General features: G+C 43.7%; 2 protein-coding genes across 2 annotated transcripts; both read right to left on the bottom strand.

Moving 5' to 3' along the window:
* Positions 1–264: 264 nt before the first annotated feature.
* igf2b (insulin-like growth factor 2b) lies at positions 265–8,454 on the bottom strand. The gene is made up of 4 exons (XM_041939519.1): positions 8,273–8,454; positions 7,187–7,337; positions 5,379–5,560; positions 265–3,910 (listed from the first exon to the last, which is right to left on the bottom strand). The coding sequence occupies exons 1-4, from the start codon at positions 8,345–8,347 to the stop codon at positions 3,671–3,673; spliced, it is 648 nt and encodes a 215-aa protein (XP_041795453.1). The 5' UTR covers positions 8,348–8,454; the 3' UTR covers positions 265–3,670.
* A 2,536-nt stretch (positions 8,455–10,990) lies between these two features.
* th (tyrosine hydroxylase) lies at positions 10,991–22,218 on the bottom strand. Its single transcript, XM_041939518.1, has 13 exons — positions 22,135–22,218; positions 21,461–21,664; positions 20,336–20,510; positions 20,128–20,216; positions 19,929–19,996; positions 19,780–19,830; positions 13,926–14,071; positions 13,604–13,739; positions 12,841–12,910; positions 12,692–12,748; positions 11,981–12,076; positions 11,718–11,851; positions 10,991–11,150 (listed from the first exon to the last, which is right to left on the bottom strand). Exons 1-13 carry the CDS (start codon positions 22,216–22,218, stop codon positions 10,991–10,993), a joined length of 1,470 nt encoding a protein of 489 aa, XP_041795452.1.
* Positions 22,219–22,979: the final 761 nt, after the last annotated feature.

Genomic DNA, 22,979 nt, shown 5'->3' with positions numbered 1-22,979 from the left:
TCGGCAGAGATGGAGAGAGGGAGAGAAAGTAGAGGGAAAGGAGGGGGGATGGTGGGTGAGAGGAACAGAGAGGGTGCTGAAAGCAACTGGAGATTCTTTGCAAGGCCTTAAGATGCAATAAATCATTTACAGGGTACATGAGGTTTAATTGATATAAAAAAGATTTCAAAAATGTGCCTCAAGCTCGACACACCGAGAAGCATAAACACACATCCAAGACGGGCAAATACAATGAACAAAGCAGTACATCTTTTAGACATTGCATGTTTGATAAAATGTTTTTTTTATTGATATTAAAAATGAAAGTACATGAATTGTGCATTTCGGACGTTCTAGCGTGCAGAGGTTAAATCAATAAAATACACACAGGCTGAGTGAGCTACTGACACAGAAAAAGTTGCCATTGCTCGGCAATATATTTCTTCATATTCAGCGAAAAGAAGTGGTTGTCTTTCACGCCATTCATAAGAACACTAGAGTAGCCTGTTTGAACATTACAATAGTGAATGAATGCAGTCCTAGCAGGAAAATATAGAATAAAATAGAAAATATAATAATAATATTATTATTAACAATAATATAATAATAATCATAATCATAATTGCACTGCCTGCTTTGTTGCACAACTGAAGTAGAATATAATTAGAGACAGGACGCAGCCTTGATAATTGAGATCTCTCTGACAGAAAGAAGAAGTATTGGCTTGACTATTCACCGCAGCAGGGCGAGTATCCATTAAGTCTCCATTTCTTGGGTGATGCATGACACAATAGAGGAAGAAACTATGATGTGGCACAGAATTACCTTGTTTCTGACATGGGCTTCAGTGGTTTGTCACAGAGAGCTGTGTCATTGTGGCCAGGTGTGGATAACAACCTCAGCTGCCCTTCCACAACAAGATTATCACTTACACTCAGCAACTTACTCCACTTTTCCCTCGGAGAGCATAGATTGTTTTGTTTTTGTTTTGTTTTTTTTCCTGAGTGCTTCAGAAATGGTTCAGCGTGATAGCCCTTCATCAAATGCATAATGGATGGATGATTGGAGGATTGTTGAGGGGTGAATGGCAGGCTAACAACCCTGCCCCCTCCCCCCTCACCATGCAAATACAGATACATACCGTTGATGCATAAGATCACGGACATTGTCTTCTACAAACAGAGAAAAAAGGACAGACAGATAGACAGATAGATAGATAGATAGATAGATAGATAGATAGATAGATAGATAGATAGATAGATAGATAGATAGATAGATAGATAGATGAGGTGATTCAACGACATGCTCTCTGTTCGATAGACAATGACCTTGAGGTGACCTTTGATGGTTACTAGCATCATAGCAACATCATTACCTTCAATTAAGGCATCAACACATTGACTTCTGCAAGTCACATGTAAGCTAAACCCTAAATCTACAACTGCCCGGACATTTGTGGCCTCATGACCCAGACCAACACAGGACAACATCAGTGGCACTGGCACATCGGCAAGATGCTCCTCAGAAGACCATAGGACACCATGCACAATTACAAAGACATGATTTAATGAAGGACTGATCATTCCCCTGCCATCAATACTAAAGTGGCTTCAAAACATAGTGGGTTTGAGTACAATCAATGTTGAACAGTTATTTCTCCAATAATAAAGTCACTCATTGATGCTTTCCTTTTCACAGATAACCCTGACAGGCTTCTGGAAATCCATGCAGACCAGCGTATTCAGAGTATGTGCCTATTTCTGTGACATAACATGCCTAAGCAATCCAGGCTATGCTGCTGTTAAAATATTAAAGTAACTATGGCAAACGAAAAAGGAAAAAAAAAAAGAAAAGACATTATTTTTGGTACAAAGCATCTACAAAAAAGCCTTACAACTCCAATTGGAAAACAGAGATCATACAAATAAAACCGTCAGTTGAGCATCAGTGCTACGTATATTATTTGGACCAATTTTTCAAATATATTTTATAACAAAATAAATAATGCCTTTATACAGTGCCCTTATTTGTATTTCAACAAACAAACAAAAAAGCTTGGCGGCTCATTACGCAAGATACAGCTCAGACTAAAGGAAAATAACACAACGTCCCTGGAAACTAATTATATATCTATATTTATATTTATATTTATATATATATATAGATGTATATATATATATTCAAGTATTTGTTTTCAGGCAAAAAGCATGTGAATACTACTGATATACAATAAAAATAAAATGTTAGTTGACATTATTGCTGTTTTTTTCCCTTTGAATTGAAATTTTGTGCCTTTCTTTAGAACTGTAAAATAACATCATAACAATAACCATGGAAACAAAAAAAAGCCTAACTTGGAAAAACAGGAATGTCACGGTACCAGAAACTGACGGGGTTTTCCTTTTTTTTCATTGAAACATTGATATGAAAAGAAAACAGAAAAAAAGACAAAATAAAATATAATCATCGTTATCCCACTTGCTCTTTGTCCATGCCATGTTACTTCCTGTCAGAGCAGTCTGCAAAGCCATGGCAAACAGGAAGTACTGTCCCAGAACTGTAGCACTGTCCAATCCAGGCGGTCCACGGTGTCCCATATGTGTCCACACACTGCTCCCTGTGTCTGGCAGCCTCAGAGGGACAGGAGGAACAGGGACTGGGTCTCAGGTCCCCCTTGCAGCTTGCGCCGGCAAGCTAGTGATGAGCAGCCTAGATGAGCCTAGATGCCAACACAGCCCATATCTTCTCTCAGTGACACTTCCCCCTTGACATTGCCACTGCCAGGAGCTCCCCCATATCCTTTATTTTCCTTTTTTTTAAAGTCACACTTTCCTTAAAACGGAAAGTTTTAATATTCATTCAAAGAAAAAAAACGTGCTTTTCAACCTCTTCTTTGAGTCCATTCCCAAAGCTAGCACCATGTCATTTTTTTAAGCTACACGTTCATTGTTCATAAAAAAATAGTGCCATTTTTTTCTTTACTTTGACGTAATCCGTGGCAATGTGCAATTTTGCAGACTCTTTTCTGCTTTTTGTTTGTGATCAAAAGGTGCTGGAACAGGAATCTAATTTTACAAAATAATTCCTTACAGTGTGGAAGTCCCTTTATAGGTAGAGGTGCAAACTAATAAGAAAAAGAACTAACACAGATTTTCTTTTTGCCTCAGGAAAAATTACGTGGAATGGATTCTTTCATGCAAGCTGCTCTTCACTTTCAGTCGTCTTCCACAAGGACAAAAAAAAAACAAAAAACATTCCGCTGGGTGTCCTCTTGACACTTGCAAACCACAGATCTCTTTCATCTTCTTTTCTCCTTTCCCGTTTCTCTTTTGCTTAAGGATCCACCTGAATTGCATTCAGCCGAATTGTTAACTTTTTGTTCATCATTTGTATTTGTGCCTTTTGTGTCAGTGACTGAAAGAGAGAGGGAGCGAAAGAGTTCAGACAGGAAGAATGTGAAGGCATGTTTGTGTGCCGGAGGAGGGCGGGTGGGGTTGAGGGGGGCATTAGAAAAGGGCCAGGGGGGTCAAGAAGTAGTGGATGAGAGCAGGGGGAGGGATTGGTGGGCTCGGACAGGGCAGGGGAGGTCAAAGAGGACTGCCACAGAAATGACGTCAGAGACAAAGCTATAATCCCCTAGTCTTTTTTTCTCCCTCCAAACTCTTGTCTGTGCAAAGGGCTGGAAGTGGGCTCATTTGTGGTTGACATAGTTGTCCGTGGCGAGCAAGACGGGAGGCAGTTTGCTGGGCAGGCTGATCAGGGGCCTGTGGAAGATTGCTTGCTCCTGGGCTTTGATCTTCTCCGCCTGCCTTCGAAACTTTTTGGCCCTCAGGATGGCGGGGACACCCCTCCGGAGCCGCTGGGCCGCCTTCCTCTGCCACACCTCGTATTTGGAATACTTCACGGTCACATGCGGCTTCCTTGGGACTTCCTATTGTGGCGTGCAGGCGAAAATAAAGGAAAAGGGGAAAAGAGGGAGTCAGTTCATTAGCAGTGATAAGACACCGTGCAAGTGCTTGTTACAATGGAGGAAAGCCTTGTTTATTTTGTGGAAACATTCGGTCATTGTTGGACCAGTCAAATGGAAATCAAATGTCATTCTTATAGCGCCGAGCGCCATAACAGACTCGCCTTGCCTCCAATTTGCCCTTGTTTTGGTTTCCTTCACTGAGAGGAGCCGTCAACAAGTGCTCAGCTCAGCCTCTTACAATACTGTCGAAGGGAAGGGCAGTCACTTGCCTCATATACATATGAGGGGCAAGCCGTCGTTCACACAACGACCGGCTGAACTGACTAACCCTCCAGAGCCTGCGTGAAACAACACATGCACGCTGTCATTGCTAAACCTCTATTCTTCTACGCACAGCAAACTCCTCTAAACAGTCGTAGGTGTTGTGCTGAGCAACAGGGATTGAGACAAAGTGGGAGTGGTAGCAGCGGAGCTAGAATTTATGCGTGAGTAGCCAGTGCTCCATATGAATGGCTTGTTTTGGTCCTGCCACTTGAGGAGTGTTTATCCCCCTTCATTCACTCCAGGCCTGCTCAATAGCCTCAGAACAGCTGGCCCTCAGAGCAGGCTGTACCCATCAACTCTCTCTGGCCAGACAAACTAGGGACATGTCCCAACTAATTCCCCTGCAGCCTCTCTTTTTCTGCATTTCACACAGAAGGTACATTATTTTTTCTTCAGACATTTGCAGTGTCTAGGTAATTCCTTTGTTTACATCACTTGCAAATCTCATGCTGCTGATACTGAGTTCCTAACAAGTCAGAGCAGAAACATTATAAACACCTTTCCAGTCTTGTCTAAAGGATTTTTAAGAGATCTGGAAAGCAGAAACGGCTCAGTCTTGTGACCACAGTGAAAAGACCTGAAACGCTTTGACGGTTCCCTGCATGTTTGTGACATATTTCAGAGAGGCTCTGCTGGCCGGGTCAGGTGTTTTTGACCACACGGATCAAAATGCATGCCAGTTTGGGAGAGCTTGCTGTTCCGTGACTAATAATCACACACTTAGAACACACTGTTTTGTTACGGACCAGCAGTCTCCACCATCTCACGACTTTCTCTCTCTCTCTCTCTCTCTCTCACACACACACACACACACACACACTGTCTGTCTCAGTCTGTGAGTATGACTCTGCCTTTTCCTGAATATTATGTGCTGTAACTGTCTTCATGTTTTCCATGATGGTCAGCACTTTGCATGGAGGGTAACTGCTTACCAATGACCATTTAACAAGATAAACCTGTCTTTGCGTGGGTTTCAGTCTGCACACTGTGTCAGGGACATAGGGGCAAGCCCCATAGGTGAATGGAGGCGCAGGAGATGGGTGGACAGATAGAGAATTAGCAGCGTTTCCCATACTGGTGTGTTGTTGTTGTTGGTGAGACGTACCTGTTTTAGTGCGGGCATCACGGGTATGACCTGTAGAGAGGTGGCCGACACGTCCCTTTCGGACTTGGCGGGTTTGGCACAGTACTGCTCCAGCAGGTTGAGGTCACAGCTACGGAAACAACACTCCTCTACGATCCCACGGTTCTGGGCGCGCCGGTTGATTCCCCTGCTGGTTGGCCTACCTGAGGAGGAGCACAACGAGCGATGAAAGACAGCCGCGAGGAGAGTGAGGTTCAGGCCAGAGAACACAACACTGGCATCAGTAATGAATCTGTGTTGTTTGTGCAGGATTACTTGGACAATCATAGCAGTCCAAGGAGCAAAGAGGATAAAAGGAAATCTATGACGAACTGCAACAAATCTTTCTGTTTGTAGAGGGTAATCTGATTAGGGCTATCTGGAAGTCCTTTAATGAGTGAATATACACGTAAACACCCTGTGCTGCAGACACCAAAAGAGAGTGATGGACACTGACAGCTAAGCTCTCAGACAGACTTGTGGCTGAGCAAGTACATAAAATGGAAACTCTTATGTGACCTTGTCCTTTGTCAAGTCAGCAGAGATAAAGAGGATGAGGAGGGAGAGAGAGGAGAGGAGGGGCAGAGAGGTAGAGAAAACAGGAGAAAGGGGATCAGTGCAGAGAGGCAGAGAGGGTGTGTGAGGGTCAAAACAGAGGGAAAGAATGCAAAACAAAAGAGGAAGAGAGTAAAGACTTGAGAGAGAAAGGTACAGAAGAACATGGTGGAGGGGTGGAGGGTTAGCATGCTGCACAGGGGAGCACTATCCACGACCGATAAAGGCCTTGTTTGAAGTCCTGCACCCAACAGAGTGCTGACGAAATCTCATGAGAGGGAAAGTGAGGTTTGATTGCAGGAAGAGGAACATGAGAGAGAAAGAGAGGGTGATCCAGGGGGGAGGAGAAGGCAGAGTGGGGGAGTACATCCACGCTGGCCTGAATTGGATAATGATCTTTCTGATTGGAAAGACGCTTCTGTGGCGAACAGCACACGAATGTCAAAGGTGATAAGCAGCGTTTAAGGGAAAATAAATTAAGTCAGATTAAAGCAGAGTTTGCTCCACCGCACAGACTCCACATCTGAGGAAGGTGAAGTTCTGTGTGTGGCAAACACTGCAGACTGTGCAAACAGAAGCTTATCCATTGGAGGATTAACAGCCACCACAACGCATTCGCATAATGCTTTACAGCTATTTCCATCATCTCCACAATGGAAGCAATGATCAGAATTGATGTTAATGATCCCTCCTCTTAACCTGACATCAAAAACACCCCCCCTCCTCCTCCTCCTCCTCCCCAAAACCCCACCCCCCTCCGACTCATCACTGTGATCGCCTGGCCTGGGAACACTGGTGCTGAGGTGACTGGTATGCCTCTTGGGGTGCTATTACTTTACTGGTAAACAAGCGGCCCATTGTGTCGGGCTGAGTCGTGTGTGCCTTCACAGCTCGCCGGCCTTTCATATGCAATGAGAGGTATGGGCTGCAGGCAGCATGCGCAAACTCAGCAGAGCAGCCTGGACGAGGTCTTGAGACACACAGCTGGCTATAATCTCCCTCTCTTTCTGTCTCTCACTCAGTGTGTGTGTGTGTGTGTGTGTGTGTGAGAGAGAGAGAGAGAGAGTGAGAAAGAAAAATACCAAACACGCATACCGCGCAGCCACAGACAGAGCGATAGTCTCAGCTATCCAAACAGATGTGTGCGCGAACGAACAACAGAGAGACTGCGCGGAGGGAAAAACGCGACATTCGGGCGGCCCATTGTGAAAACTTGCAATGGTTTGGAAACCTACTGAAATAGAAGCCTCTGTCTTCGCAGACAAACTGCAGCGCATCCACCAGCTCTCCCCCACACAGCGTCTCTGCCGAGGCTATTTCCACAACGTAGAGCGTCAGGGCCAGTGCAAAGAGCAGCGCGCGACTGGACGAAGACATCCTCTTGACCTGCAGACAAAAACACACATTGCACAGTGAAGCATCTGGCCAACAAATGCGCGCATACACACAGACACACAGACACAAACACACACACACATACACATTGCAGAAGTGATGACATGAAAATATATCTTTCGAGGGGGCACTCTTTACGCATTCGCCTGCGCAAGATCTTCCACCTCTAGAGTTAAGTGCTGTTTCCATGCATTGATGAGCTGACCTACTAACTCAGAAAAAGCCCATTGCGTGAGAGAAATGATGCCAAATGTGCACACACTCCCCCAGCGGACTGTTATCGGCCGCTGTCACCGTGTCGCACCTGAGAGAAGTGCTTATTCTGGAGGAAAAAGTAGACGGTATCTCTGGCTTTCGCGCTCTTACACAACTCTCCAGAAGTTGCAAGACCGGCTGCTCGATAGTTAACTATCTGAAAAGCCAGACTCAGCATATATTTTCCCCTTGCTCACCCTGTGATGAGCTCACTGACCCTCAGACCTACCGCCCCCTATCTGCCGACGGAAAGACCAGCTGTTTGCTCCGAGTCCAGAGAACGGCGCACCATCCAGACGAGAGAAGAATAAAAATAAAATAGGTTTTAAAAAAGCCTTCTCAACTGTTTATCTTCTACTCTATCAGGTAACCTGTTGCACAAATGCTTCAAATCTCCGGCCGCTCTTCGTGTCATGTATGCATCTTGAACTTTCTCTGTTGCATGCAAATTAAAAAAAAGAGATGTCCGGTTGCTCATATTGCAAACACACACACAGACAAAAAAAATAAATAAAAAGATGCGATCAGTGCATCTGCTCAGCCCGAAACTCCGAATCACTTTGAAGCCAAAAAAAAAGAGAGAGAAAACATCGTTACAACCCCGCCAGAGGTCTTTCAATACCCGCACAGCACGACCGGAGAGTGTACAGTTATCTGCTCCCTCTGGTTACCTTCATTCTGCTGCTCTGCGCTCTCCGGCAGGTGTGGCAAAGTGAGTGGCGTCCGTGTCTTTGCTGGGTCTCCATGTCAGATGGCAGTAGTCAAAACGTTGGGGGTTATTTGGTTGGAGAGATTGCAGGTGAGTTAGTTTCCCAGTTGGTGCGGCTATAGAGATGATGTGTGAGAGGCTGTCCCAAAGACCAGGCGACAGGCAAAACTTCTCAGGGAGAAGTATTATATACCAAAACACGCCCCTTACACCCACACCCCACCCCCTCGCTCCTCCTCTTCACGGCTGGTAAAAAAAAGGTCCAGAGACGTTTTATGGAAAAGTGCTTAAAGGGAGAAAAGGCAAAAAGAGAAAGAGAGAGTGAGAGTGAGAGTCACAAAATATGGAACAATTCCATAGGCATTTTCCACGTTTACGCACTGTAACCTACAATCACAATGTTTACACACAGGACGCAGACTGAACAAGAATAGACGTAATTCCTCAGACTCCAGGAAAAATGTCAATGTCTCCGCCCTGCTGTAATTAAGATTACCATTCAGAGTGGAAGCAGTGTGGCCACGGGCTTCGGCTTTCCTCCCACTCAGGTGGAGTGTAGTAGTAGTAGTCGTCACCGGGGTCAAGCGTGTCTGGGAGTGGAGTGGAGGTTGACTGCTGTGGTGCTCCTGCCTTTAAAGTGGGGTTGGTACAGGACGAGGAGGAGGATGCAGCGGCGGCGGCGGCTGGCTGCTGCAGCAGCGTCAAAGCCTGTGGTCAATGTAGATGCTGCGTCATATGATGAGGAGGCAGGAGGAAGTGATGAAGACAAAGATGACATCTGGTTGCTCACAAACTAGGCGTTAATACTGATATCAAGGCTTATCAATGCATCCACAGTGTGGATGAAACTGTCCTGTTAGAGGTCCAGCAGAGAAGCCTCATCCAGATGTGGCACAGGCAGCCTCACAGGAGATAAAAGAGGCTCAAAATCTGATTTTACATGTGAGTTAGCTTTTTTTCCTCTTTATAAAACTGTATGAGGGTGCACTTACATAAGTGCTGCTTCTGCAGAAGGTAAGGCTCAGGACGTGTCTTCAGACTGGGACTGACACCTAGTGGTCCAGGTATGAACCTCCGTTTGTTTGTCTCGCAGCTCTCAGCAGGTTGGAGGAGCAAAGGACCTGGCTCACATGCTCCTACCTGACCACCAAGAGCTCTGTCCGGACAAACCCCCAAACTGGGCCTAACATTGTTTCACGGTGTCAGAAATATTAGAAATATTATTATAAGGCCAGCACTTTTCTCTAGTGACCCAAATAACATGTGCAAAGAGGGTCCAGTTGTCGAAGGTGAGCTTGTTCTATTCATTTAGTTGGCTGCACTACTCATATAAGTGGTGGTCACGCAACACGATTTTTTCAATGCTGATAAATACTGTATTTGATTTACATGGCTGTATTTGTAAAAACTGTTTTCCATCAACTTCTCCAGGAGTTTATTTTGACATCCAAACATTTATTAGCTTGTTTTTAACATCTAATAATGTTGCAAAATAGCCCATCGTGATTGAAGGCAGGAGGAGAGCATTAAGATGATTGATTCCTTAAGACTCAGTAATCTGCTGTGATTTTAAGATCAGGCAGGTAGCCCTGCTGGACTGCCCCCTCTTGTGGCTGACAAATGTACTACTGTGCAGCCAAGCTTAATTAAGATTTAAGATTCAAGATCAAGATTCAAGATTCTGTCATTGAGCATGACATGTCAATGAAATTTTCATTACAACCCCCATGTCAGAAACAAGATAATAAGAAAGATAAGAGAGATTGGAAAGAATAAAATTAAGATAACTACAATAAAATAAACCAACGTGCAATAAAAATATTCGTAAATGCAATTAAAAATATACCAGAATGAAAATATAATAAGGCAATAAAATATACTAAACAATAAACAATAAAAATTAAATGTTGGCCCGGGTGATTTCTGTTTGTCTGGTCAGATTAACTGCTAGACACTCACACACTCACACACACACACACACACTTTTACCTGATGTAAACATGACACAAAAATGTTAATTTGCGATTGTTTATTATTTGAGTAATCAACAGTACATCATGACATGGAAAGTTTTTTTTTATTGTTTTATTTTGCATTTACACTGTAAGACAAGAACTGCATAAAACCAAATAAATCAGCAAATTTATACTCAAATACTGAATACGCATATGTGGAAAACAAAGCCTTTAGCACAGCAGAGATAATATATTTTCTAAATAAAATAAATGATTTAAATATACACTTTAATCTTTATCATACCATTATGTTTCTTTGATTTTAAAATAATTATACCATACCCATTTAGTTTTCTCTTAGTACATTCATAATCACAGTTCCCTTTGATTTTGGTTCAGATTTTGACATATTTCTCAAACAACACATTTTGCTTTAAAAGTATGAATGACCCAGTCGGTAAAACCCCACCATTTCACAAATGGATCCAAACCCAGCCGGATGTTAAACATCTTTGGAAACTTTGCCTGAACTGCGTATTGAGGTTTTAATTGGTTGCAACCTTGTCGGCCAACCACCCGGCATCAATCAAGCAACAACTCAGCAGAAACAGCATCATACTGGAGGCACAGCACAGAAAGATGAACACATTGGTCTTGTCACACATCGCAGAGCGCAGCGCAGAGGAAGCAAACAACAGCAGGGCAGTCACAGACTGGGGGCATCATCATGACAAAACACTGAGGGCATCTGTCAGCATCTTAAGCTCATCCTTCACCCCCTCCAGGCCTCCTTGGATCTTCAGCGGGTTGTCCAGCACCTCCACGCTGCTGGTGAACGGATCGAACCTCACCGAGAAGGGACGCTTGATACTTGACACATACCCCCTTGTCAAAGATATCAAAAAAGCATGAAAAAAAGAAAAAAAAGTCAGATATAATGAATTCATAAGTGAGGTTCCCTTTAATTGACTAGAAAAAGTTCCCTCATTTGATGTTGTTGTTTATGCATATGCACCCTTTGCAGAGAGTGGAATACCCTGCTTGCATCAGTGCCACTGTAAAGATATTCATAATGCACTCTATTTCATATTTACTACGCACTTACAAACATTCCCATGCTGATATTTTCTCATCCAGTGTGGTAGAGATGTTATGTGCTGTATTCTACTGGAGAGCAAATACTGTCAAAACACTCACCAAAGCTTCTTGTTTTGCAGGGCAACATTTGATGTGTTTGCCAAATAAAACTCCAGCGTTTTGCCTTGGTAAGAAAGGCTACATTAGTAACAGCTGTCTTCTGGCTGCTATGGTTGACCTACAAAAGTTTGTGGCCTCAGGGGTTGACTGGCTGTTCTCTGACCTTGTCCTCACATAACCCCTCTCTCCTTCTATTTTTTCCTTCTTCCCTCTGTCTCTGGACGATCTGGTGTGTTTGCATGCTTGGTCCAGTACCTGAATTTCTCCTTGGCATCTGAAAAACTCTCAGAAATAAAGTAGACCGGCTGGTACGTCTGGTCTTGGTAGGGCTGCACTGCCGCGGCCTCTGGATCGAACTCCCTTGTCTCTGGTTCGTCGGACAGCGAGTGCTGGATTAAAGTTAAAAGAGAAAACGATGGACAATTAGCTGACAGCTCAGCTGGCTGTGATTGTTGCATTTTATTCAGGGAAAATGTAAAACGTTGAGCAGAGATCAGCAAAAACATGCTGGAACTCACCACAAGCTCTCCATAAGAGGAGAGCAGTCCAGCGCCGTAAGCCTTCACCTCACCATTCTGTTTACATAGGCCATACTCAACGGTGAACCAGTATAACTGAAGGGGGAAACATAAGGAAAGTGACCGAGAAAAAGAAGGCGGACAATCAATTCATTATTCATATGACACATTTTAGATAAGGGGCTGTACAAAAATGATCAGGGAGGGAGGCGGGCCCGAAAAAGGAGAAGGATTTTTATTTTGCTTCATCTTTTTCTTGCGAGATTTACTGAAAAAACTAAACCCTGAATGGTTCAATCAAAATACGACGTCCAGAAAATTCCTTTTTTTGTGTGCCATGGACCATAAATGTGTATTTTGCTGATGTTTTCTCTTTGAAGGGCACGCCCTCTTTTTCACAAGCCAACAGACATAAAGGGCAGTGAGAATGCTCAGTGAACAGAGTTACACGTTGTTACATTTTCTCAGAAGTTTGCTAATTACATTCCAAATGTGTGATTCGGGCTAATTATTGGTCCATTTGCACATTACAATTGAAACTGGGCATGAGTCAACATATTACTGGGGGTGTTTTTATTTCTTTATATGTCAGTGAGGGTTCAAAGCAAATACTGATAGCCCTGGGGAGGGTCTTGCTTAACATAAGGTTCAGCTCCTCCTAACACCTCAACATTTTTTGTGCAGTCCCTAAGTACTGTTGGCGTTACTTACTGTTGATAGTTTCTCAATATCTTCATCTGAAGCTCCAAGTGATGCCAGACCAAGGTTCTGCAGCAAATAATCAGTAAATTGTTACCACAACATAATAGAACAGTGAAGGAAACAACAATCTGTAAATCTGCTTGAGCCTCTCATCTCACCTGTGAAAACTGGGCAAAAGTGCGGTCGGCCAGCATGGGGACGTGGCCCAACAGCTCATGGACACAGTCACTGAAGAGAAAAACAAAGACAGATTCAACTGGGACCATATTTGATCCAAATCGAAAAGCCCTGCACAGATACATCTAACTAAACACAGACTTTGTGATCACAATTCAATCTGGTTGCATTACAAAACAATGGTTACTGAGTGAAAAACAATTCTGTGCCCAGTGTGAAACTAGAGAAGTGAAGACAGAAGTTCATTTTCTTACAAGAGTGCCCAAAAAATAGCTTAAGTTTGTCCCAAAAATCCAGAGTTTATTTTGTCCCTGAAGAAGTGAGCTTATTTACATTGAAAACTGGGAACTGGGACAAAAACGTAACCACTTCTTTATGCTATGGGACAACTTTTAGTTATTGTAACAAATGGATTGCTGTTTTCAAAATCAAAGAGTATTTCTTACTTGATCTACATTTGCCAACTGGTTCTTTCATTCTAATCTTATTCTTATATTCAGTGTATTTATTTTATACTGTCACTTTGTTTGTATGTAACATGTTTTTGATCAAAATCACACTCTATAGTTCCACGAAGCTAACATAAGAGTTGAGAAAAAGACTGTTCCAAGGAACAACATCAGAGACCAAAGGATGGGAGAGTCATGGAGTTTCAGTCAAAATTCTGAAGGTTTTGATAGCAATGGCCAAAATGTGGGGTAGGATTTAATGTGAGGAGCAAAGAGGAGCCACAGTCATACTCACGGTTCTGGGGAGTGCATAGGAGAGGAGGCGTGTCGGATGTACTGGGTGCACTGGAACACCCGGAAAGCCAAACTGGCCAGGAAATCTCTGGCTGACAGCAGACCTGCCACTGGACGCAGCATGAACCCTGTACGCTCTGTGTGTGTGTGTGTGTGTGTGTGTGTGTGTGTGTGTGTGTGTGTGTGTGTGTGTGTGTGTGTGTGTGTTCAGGAAGTAGGAGATAAGGAGACAGGGGGAGAGAGAATCAAACCCTGGGTTGACGGACAGTGAACAAGCATCTGCTCCACTGTGGGTGTGTCATAATTTCTTCTTCGGTCGTTACCTTTGAGGAAGCGTGACACATCCTCCAGCTGGGGGATGTTGTCTGGACTGTACCCACAATGCCTTTCCAGCAGATGGAAGGCCTCGAGGTATTCACTGCAGGCATGGGTGGTGTACAAGTCCCTCAGAGTTGAGTAGACTTCCCTCCTAATTAGAAAAAAAAAATACATAATAGTTCAGATTTTGTTTTTCAATCAAAATGTGTATTTTGTATTCTCCTGTTTTATTACAGGACATTCATGAAGAGCGCAAAGACGACCTCAGCTTTGAGTTCTTTGGGTGATACTTTTTGGTTTTCCGACGTCTTGATATCGTTCACTGTGCTGTGCGTTGAGGGTTGTGCCTCTGTGGATCGGACATTGTTCCAGCGCATCCTGCAGATGCTTGATCTGCTTTGGATCTGGGGAGTTTAGGGGCCGGGTATTACTCAAGCTGTTCCTGAGCAATCTTTGCTGTGCCTCCTTCACACATAGTTACCGTAATACCCTTAAAGCAACAGCCACATGAATGAAGGACTGAAAGTTTCCCAGCAAAACATTGCATTGTAACGAGACGATCACTGTTTTTCACCTCATCTGTCAGTGGTTTTAATGTTACGCTTGGTCACTGTAAATCTTTTCTTTTGGCTCAAACTGTCAAAGCAAAATGAATGATACAAGCAGAAATCCACTGACTTGTAAGGTCTTCCCGTCAAACCATTTGTTCCCGGCTCCCTCATATATTTTGTGCTCAGGCAAACTCAAGCTGCCACGTATTTGATAGCGCCCTCCATCTGTAACTAATTCACCAAAATAAAGGACACATCCAGCTGTCTGAGAAAGGAGACAGTTTGACTCAGTGGGTGGTGAACGGACACAACGATGTTCTGAAACAGCGTGAAGGTCAAACTGCTTGTTTGAAAACCAAGTAACAATTTGTATTCAGTGTAAATCCTGATTTCATGCCTGGTGGTCTGCTGTCTTCACATCGGCACAAGGCTGGAGTGTAAACACTGTTTACACATGCATATCTTTTGAATTACAAAATAGCATTGACTCACCTCTTTTTGATGGCTTACTCACTTGTCATTGCGTGATTTTTAAAATTTTGAGTCAAATTTAATTCGGTTTACTGAGCATTTATGATGTTATATGTCAGAACACAACCTCACCTTGCCCTCTCAAGTGTTACCTGGCACAACTGGCTTAACCATCAAACTAAGGCACAGAAAACAACGAAGAAAAAAAAAAAAAGAAATGCTCCGATATACTACTCACACATGGAAGCAGATTCAGACTCAGAAGATTCAGCAAACGGAAAACATGAGCAGGGGCTGCATATATGGGACATGTAACAGGTGAAGACAACGATTGGACAGGGAAGATATTCGCTGAAGTTCCCGCTGGCAGAAACCTCCCCACTGCTACGGGCTGGGACGAAAGAGAGTACTCCGGATAGTTCCCTTGCTGCTCCCGGCGGTAGCATCAGGACCTTGGAGAGCGCCGCGGCGGCTTCATGAACGACTTCGGGCGATGCAGCGGCCCGAGCAGCACTTGAACTGTTGTATCGGTTGCTTTTCCAAAATGTCCCGCGAGGAAACCCACGAGCGCTCCTATGTACCATAACCCTGCCTGTCCACGAGATATTGCATTTGTCCCCTCACCAGATGGGAGTCCGACATGCATTGCACAGTAACTGCCAACCGCCCACCCACCGGGCGGGTTAGAGGAGGAGGTGGGAGGACAGGAGTCACAGGACCAGAGTTAACAGGCTTAAGCAGGGAAACATGACACATTGAGTGGACTTTCATGGATGGCCCAAGGTGTAAAGGAGAAGAAACAGAGTTTGCATTCCTCTCCACCTCAAACGGCCCAACCACGGTGGACATACCTGTAGACAATGACTGGAGAGAATTGTGGGCATATTCAGCCCACAGCACTCGGGAGCTCCATGTGGAGGCCAGATGACAGGCTCGTTAAGGCCCCCAGCAGTGAACAGAATGCTCTGTAGAACCCAGAGACAAACTGCAGGCCCCTGTCAGACACATTATGCCTGTGAAGTCCACACAAACACAAAACATGTTCCAAATCTAAAGGAAACAGATGGAAATCTGTCCACTATGACAAGGATTTGACCTTGTCATAAAGTTTGATCTTTTGAGAGGAGGAGACCAGTGAATGTGGAACCAGGGGCATAGGGCCATAGAGAGAGGATGGACAAGTCCAGGAGGGGGCTCAATGGGAGGCTTGTCCTGGGGACAGGTGTTATATGTCACAATAAGCCACCAGAACTGCCGTGTTAGGAATTACAGGGTTCTTTCAACCCCTGGATGTCCTGTCAGGTGGGAGGAGTGCCCCCCCGCATCTGGTTGAACATGCTGTGCCTTTGCTACCTGACAAATGGTGCAATCACATAGTTCTGAAGCTAGTGTTGTTGAGAGTCTGGCCAATAGGATAAGGTGAAGTCAAAGCAAGTGAGTTCACGTACATTGGCTGCTTTGATGTAGGCGAGAGTCTTATAATCAGCTAAGACCACAAATAGATGTTTACCCCCCTCCAGCCAGTGATGCCCTTCTTCCAAGGCCTGCTTTACCAACAGGAGCTTGCGGTTGCCAATGTCATAATTAGTCTCAGCTGGGGTATGGAGCATGGAGAAGGTGCGGAGATGGAGTTTTTATAACTGGTTGGGCACTGGGACAGATGCAGCCACCTCTACAATGAAAGACAGTGAAGGGTCAGGATAAGTAAGAACCGGAGCTGAGGTGGAACAGCACATTAACTCTAAAAAAGGCAAAATGTGCTTCACTGGTCCATACGAAGGTTGCGGGACAGCAATTTCTGATGAAATGGCGATGAAAGTAGACATATCCCATAAAGCGCTGCATCCACCATGGCCATCACTTTACTTTGTTATCTGGGGAGATTATGTATCATGTAGAGGTTATCATCCAGTAGCATGCAACGCCATGGTCTGGGAGAACAAGATCCAGATATTTAAACTTAAAATGTTGCAGTATGTACCATCAGCAAGTGCCGGGAAAAAGCTAGTGCTTTAGCCAATCCGAAAACCCTTTCCCTTTAATCCCTCTTACTTCTGCACACAAGATGATATGCATTTTGCAAATCTGGCTTGGAGAAGATGGCCATGAAATCCTGAAAACAGGATAAATGATCAATGCTCATGTCCCCATGACTCTTACTCACCTGGGGCCCAGTTAATAAGGGGATTATGGTATGCTAGCCAGGAGAGACCCAGAACTAAGGGGGAGATCCAGTGAAGTGAAAAGGAATTGTCTCTTGATGTTTGCCCTCCAAAACTAATTAAGACGAGACTAATTGAGGTGAGTTGAGGGAAGACATCAGAGAAACTTTATGGATCAGAATCCCCCTACCTGCTGACGGATCTCTTCTTTTGGATGTCTTGGGCACATGGAGGTGCACCAAAGCCTCGCAGTACAAGCTGCATCCCTCCTACACACTTCTCTGCTTTGCAGAGACTGTTTCTCCAGTCTGCATGGGCAAGCATGCTGAGAGGCCACATGGGGGGCAGTGGCTGACTGAATGGGAAATGTAGCAACCTTGGTTGAACTGGATCTGGCTGCCTGAATGCACGTTGCCTTCGACACTACTGGAGACGGTGTCTATGTGGATGGTGAGCTTGATTAATTCGTCCAAATCCTCCTGTTGCTCTCAAGAAGTTTGAGTTTGCTAATGTCTTGTTCCTGACACAGGGTATGGTGGCATTTACCAGCCTCTCAGCTAGAGACTGGATGATCCAAAACCCTGCACAATTGGTTAGAAAATGTGGCAAAGGCTTCACACACAGCTAACTGGTGTTCCCACACTGTAGTAACCCACGTCAAGGTACGTGGTAAGCAAGGAGATAGTGGAGTGGATCGTAGATTGTTCAGAGGCAAACCTGGGAAACCAGAAAGCGCCTACAAGTCTTTGGATTCCAGAGGTATTCATTGGAAACTGGCAGACTGATCTCATTCCTGCTGGATATCTCAGACTGGTTCAGGGGTGCAAACGTAGAGGCCATCTCTGGAGGCAGATCCGTGTGTCCGCTCCACCCTGAGCTACTCCACTGTGGAGGTCAGTACAGCCAGACCTGACGATCAGTGAGGAGCCACTTAACTGCAGAGTTGAGGTCTGCTAGCGGCAACTCTGTCTTGAATTTCTCCCACAAGCGAGAGCGTGGAGTGCAACATTTCGTGGGTTTTACTCTTTTGCCAAACAGACTAACAATAAAAAAAAAACACTGCAGCCTACAAGGTGATTCGACTAATGCCAAAAATCAACAAAGAAAACGAAGACATGCTCAGCTATAGTACTCCACCTAACACTGAGCTACCTTTAAATTTTAGCATTAAAATCAGAATCAAAAACAAAACCCGAACTGAAAAAGGAAACATTAGCAACACTGACAACACTTGCATTGTCATGTCAGCTGTCAGAGCTAACGTTAGCTAATGTCGGGTGTCACAGTTAACAGTAGGTCCTGTGTGAAAAACAGTTTTAGAGGGACATAGACTTGCGGTTTGTGAGTTCCAGGTGACCGCTGATGTGCAGCCATGTGAGTGACTGCAGACACGCAAGCTGCAGTCTGGATTTTATTGCGTGTCTGTTCATGCAGTTAAAATATGGGTGCCTGGCGCCATAAATATAAAAATGATTTCCCATATTTTCTATACGAAGAAAAAACAATGCCACACGCCTACAGCTATGGTTTAATTTTTCATCGAAACCTGTCTCAGTGGCAATACTTGTTTCAGTGCCAATACAACTTTTTCCAATACAAGTGTTTCAATGACAATGTTTCCTTTTTCACTTCAGGTTTTGTTTTCAATGCCAAATTTTATTTTGAATGCCAAATCACAGTTTAGCTAACTTACTAATGTTAGTCTGTAACTAAGCTCAATCACATATGTGTAGGAAGCTCCTGTCCGTTATAAATCGAGGGTAACGTTAACGTAATTTTCATGCAAATGAATTATTGAATTAAGGTACAAATCAAATGAAATGGACCTACGCATGAAACATTTGCTAAACAACAACACACCGAAAGTTATGTTGTCCAGTTACCATCACCCAGATTGGTAACTGGACACATGAAGGACTGGCCTGTCCATTCATGACACTAACTGCATTCGTGCTACACAGTGACCCTTCCTTCATTTATATTTTAATTGATGAATTTAAAGTGCAGCAGCATGTGCTGACAGCACGGACAGTTTTTCAGACATCCCCCGAAAAACACGGCCAGAGGTTGCAAATGATAAGTGGCTGTTTGTTTCAGTTCTGTCAGTTAGTAAGATTATCACAAACATATGTCCAACATGAGTTATTATTATTGAGTGAGAAGCTTAATGAGCTCAATTAGGCTATTAATTTGCAAGACAAAGAGAGGACCTAGGCTACCTATCTGATTGCTAAGGTTTACATTTGGAACTCCATGTCAACTGACGCTGGCTGGATATGGGCTTGCCCATTGTCACAATAAATGCCCCTTGTGTACAGAGAGATAATAATCCACAGGGGCAGGGGTCTGTGGACAGATGCAATTGTTTTGACAGTTGACATTTGAAATCCACTCAATGAAATAATGCACAACACAATTTTGATTGTTAGCCATAATGTATTGTATCCCACACCTGTACACCAAAGGTGTACCCCTCAACAATAAGTTAATGACAGTATGTGGGTAAATTTATAAGGATGTAAGGTTTGTTTTCAGCCGTTCTAGTCTCTTGTATAGTCTTGTATATGGGCAACTGAATTTTGTAGTTTATCCACCTTTTTTTATAACGACATTTTTTTAGCACCACATCAGCCCTGCATGCACAGCACACATTACAAGCATTTTTAAACTCTTACCATGTGCCAATCTCCTCCTCTGTGTATTCCACTTTGGGAATCGACTCCCCACTGAGGACAAACATACATACAGATGTATCAGGCATAATCCAGTATTAGGCTTTTTTTATGGGTGTCTGTGCAGTATTCAGGCAAAGATTGCATCTCACTGTCTGTATCTGAAGGCGATGTCTCCAATCATTTTCCTCCTCTCTCTGTAAGCACGGTCTGTGTAGCCCTGGTCAAAATCAAATATATCAATCACTGATCACATTCCCTGTGCCATGACATATTGGTCCAACAACATAACCAGCCCAGCAATAAGAATTGTTTCTCATCATACGTGGTACTGGAAAAGTCGTTACTTACAGGATGATCTTGATCCAAGTCTGGATCAAATTTTGTGACCAGATGATGACATCTGTCCAGATCTGCTATTTTCTTTGGGAACCAGTGAACTAGCAGGGAAAAAGAGAAAACAAATGGTCAACTGTTGTTTAATGATATTTTTGTGAGTTCTTCTGCGGGATATTGATTATGTTTCAAACTTGCTTTTTGAAAAGCAAAAGGGTGTTACATTTGACTTCTTTGGTGGTTCTAATGTCCTCTGCATTCCTCTTGATGGAGCTGATAAGAGTACTGACGTCCGAGAGGTGCACCTCACAGCGCACAAAGTACTCCAGGCCTTCCAGGCTGTCCTTGAGCTTGCGGCATGGTCGCGTCTCCAAATGGTGAATCTTAGCTTCAAAGGTCTGAAATCCAGTGAGCACACTGAAATGTAACTCCTACAGCAGTGTGACAAAGGTGCAGCACAATATTTGATATAAAGGGGTGTGTACTGGATGAAGCTCACACAGCCATGCCCATATGAAAAGTGTTTCTTTGACTCTGAAATGTGTTTCTGGGAGCTTCCTCTAATATGGTTTATAGCCACATGACAATGAAAAAATTCAACACAATATAATAGCAAGCTAAACACTCTCTTCTCCTTTAAAATCATGCATTGTGGTTGGACTCTTCAGTTGCTGCTCGTGACTATTTCAATTTGGCTATGCTTATAATTACTCCGCCCATAAAAGACATTAGATTTTTTTGTTTTTCTGTCTAAACAGACCATGTCACCATCCATGCTAAATTTAACTGAGCTCTAGAAAACATCATCTCTTAGACAGGATCAGATTTTCACTGTCCAGTAAATAATATGCCTCCAAACATGTTTATCTTCCAAAACCTTTTTGGTACCACTTTCTAAGGCAACCCTCATTAAGCGACTTTAATTGGTTACTAAGGAGTTTATAATTGGTTAATAAGTCAACCCATTGACTTATTTTTGTTAATAAGTCAAGCCAATGAGTTTATAATTGGTTAATAAGTCAAAACCCTTTGACTTATTAACATTTTAATCGGATACGTTGTTTAGCAGAGAGTGAGAAACCCATGAGCATTGCAATGAATTTATAAGTGCACTGTTTCCAAGTAGACAGGACAAAGACCAACAAGTGGGATTTTTCACAACCTTATTAATCATTTTCAACTGTTCTATAAACCAGTAAATTTGAACCATTAATTCAGCCAAGAGTTAGAACTTAAAAACTTTTCATAAAGGTTGACAATTAGATACGTTTTTTTTTTTTAATTTTGTATCTTTTATAGCGCAACTTTTGCTCTCAAACACACAGATTTTTAAATTATTGCGACTTACCTCGAAAACTTTGAGCGTCCGCGACAGCACTGGCGTCTTGGAGCTTCGTAGCGTGAAGAAAATGTTGAGCAGCGCTTTTCCGTCGTCCTCCTCAAACACTATCTGCTCACTGGCCTCCGCCGCCTCTGCCGCTGCGGCGGCGGCTTCTCTCTCCTTGCGCGCGTCCTCGATCAAGCTTTGACGCCTACCGACGAATCTTGGAGACTGTTTCAAAAGAGAAAATCGAAGTCCTGCGCTCTGAATATCTTTTGATTTGAACCACTTTCACAGCAGAGACACAACAACAGAGCGAGGTAACTTCAGGGGTTTTCTTATCTTTGGGGTATCTCTTTGGGTATTTGATGGGAGCGCTTTACATGTCCAAACCAGAACAGCAGTGCAGTCAAAGCAAACCGACGACATAGCCTGAGTAGCTGCCACAGCACGCATTAAGCTTATTAAAGCGGTTTATTCTACATTTTAGTCTACATATGAATTTGATCTAGTGCGCATCAGTCATCGCCGCTGCGTAATGGTCACTCCGTCAAGCTCTCGGCGCGCAATCCCACCGTTTTTAGCGGTGCTCTAAATACATTTTAGACATATCACTGGGAGCACAATTTGTGAATGTCGATTATCTTAAATCTTACAAAAAGAAAAAGACAGAATAAAAAACCATTATGGTGTAAACTTACCGTGATGGAGTCAGACCTCTCCAGCTCGGATGCTGCTCTGCGGATGCTCTTCGTGGAGGACGTGGAGCTGCTTGAAAGAGGCATCTTCAGGCGCAGAGTCTTCTGTATTGTCTTTGCGTGTCGAAGTGTGACTGAAGTGACAGTGTAGTTGTGGTGCTCTCCAGACCTCTGCGGCTGTGCTGTGCGCCCAGAGCTTTTCTCTCTTTTTTTCCACACAGGTTCCCTCTTTTATGGGGTCATTTGTATGCAGTTTCTGACGTCAAACACACTAATTCCGCTTCAGTCAATCAATCCGCAGAATCAGTCTGACACATCCCAACTTGGAGCCGTCTACAGACGGTATAGATGACCTTTTGTAAAGGCACACACAGAAATGATTTAAGTTGAAAGAGCAAGGATTTTCCTTGTGTTTGCTACATTGGTCTTATTGTTCTTAGTTGTAATTTATTGTTTTTATTTGCACCTCCATTTGCTGTTTGCACCCCTCCCCCTTTGTGTGTTCTGAAGAGCGTCTGCAAGAGTAAATTTCTCCATTGTGAGATTAATAAAGTCTTATTTTATCTGTCAGTGCTCAACAAATCATGCAACATAAACCAGTGTTTATTTATGTTCATTAGCTTGTTGATTCTTGAACACACCCTTGTGTTCAGGCCAACCCTTTCCAACTCATCCCTGATTAATCAGAGGGCATGGAAGGCACCTGTGGCCTCAGGACTCTCTCTTTGCCTCTTCCTGGGTGACATGTGGGCTCCTTTCCAACTCCTCTCCTCTCCCTCTTTGCCAGGTCGTATTGGTGTCTGCACCTACTAGCGAATAAAGGTGATGTTTATCAACCAGGTCCTGCA

The sequence above is a fragment of the Chelmon rostratus genome, chromosome 6 (assembly GCF_017976325.1).
Source record: "Chelmon rostratus isolate fCheRos1 chromosome 6, fCheRos1.pri, whole genome shotgun sequence".
In the NCBI taxonomy this organism is placed as follows: Eukaryota; Metazoa; Chordata; class Actinopteri; order Chaetodontiformes; family Chaetodontidae; genus Chelmon; species Chelmon rostratus.
Note: the sequence above shows the minus strand (reverse complement) of the source record. Positions and strands in the feature narration are given on the sequence as shown.

What these genes read in the sequence shown, in the direction of transcription:
- igf2b (XM_041939519.1), bottom strand. Translation starts at nt 8,347, where the DNA reads ATGGAGACCCAGCAAAGACACGGACGCCACTCACTTTGCCACACCTGC. An exon ending in AGACAGAGGCTTCTATTTCA is followed by an intron (nt 5,561 to 7,186) that starts GTAGGTTTCCAA and finishes GCTCCTCCTCAG; the next exon opens with GTAGGCCAACCAGCAGGGGA. An exon ending in TGATGCCCGCACTAAAACAG is followed by an intron (nt 3,911 to 5,378) that starts GTACGTCTCACC and finishes ACGCCACAATAG; the next exon opens with GAAGTCCCAAGGAAGCCGCA.
- th (XM_041939518.1), bottom strand. Translation starts at nt 22,218, where the DNA reads ATGCCTCTTTCAAGCAGCTCCACGTCCTCCACGAAGAGCATCCGCAGA. An exon ending in ACTTGGATCAAGATCATCCT is followed by an intron (nt 19,997 to 20,127) that starts GTAAGTAACGAC and finishes GATTTTGACCAG; the next exon opens with GGCTACACAGACCGTGCTTA. An exon ending in CCTATGCACTCCCCAGAACC is followed by an intron (nt 12,911 to 13,603) that starts GTGAGTATGACT and finishes TTTTCTCTTCAG; the next exon opens with TGACTGTGTCCATGAGCTGT.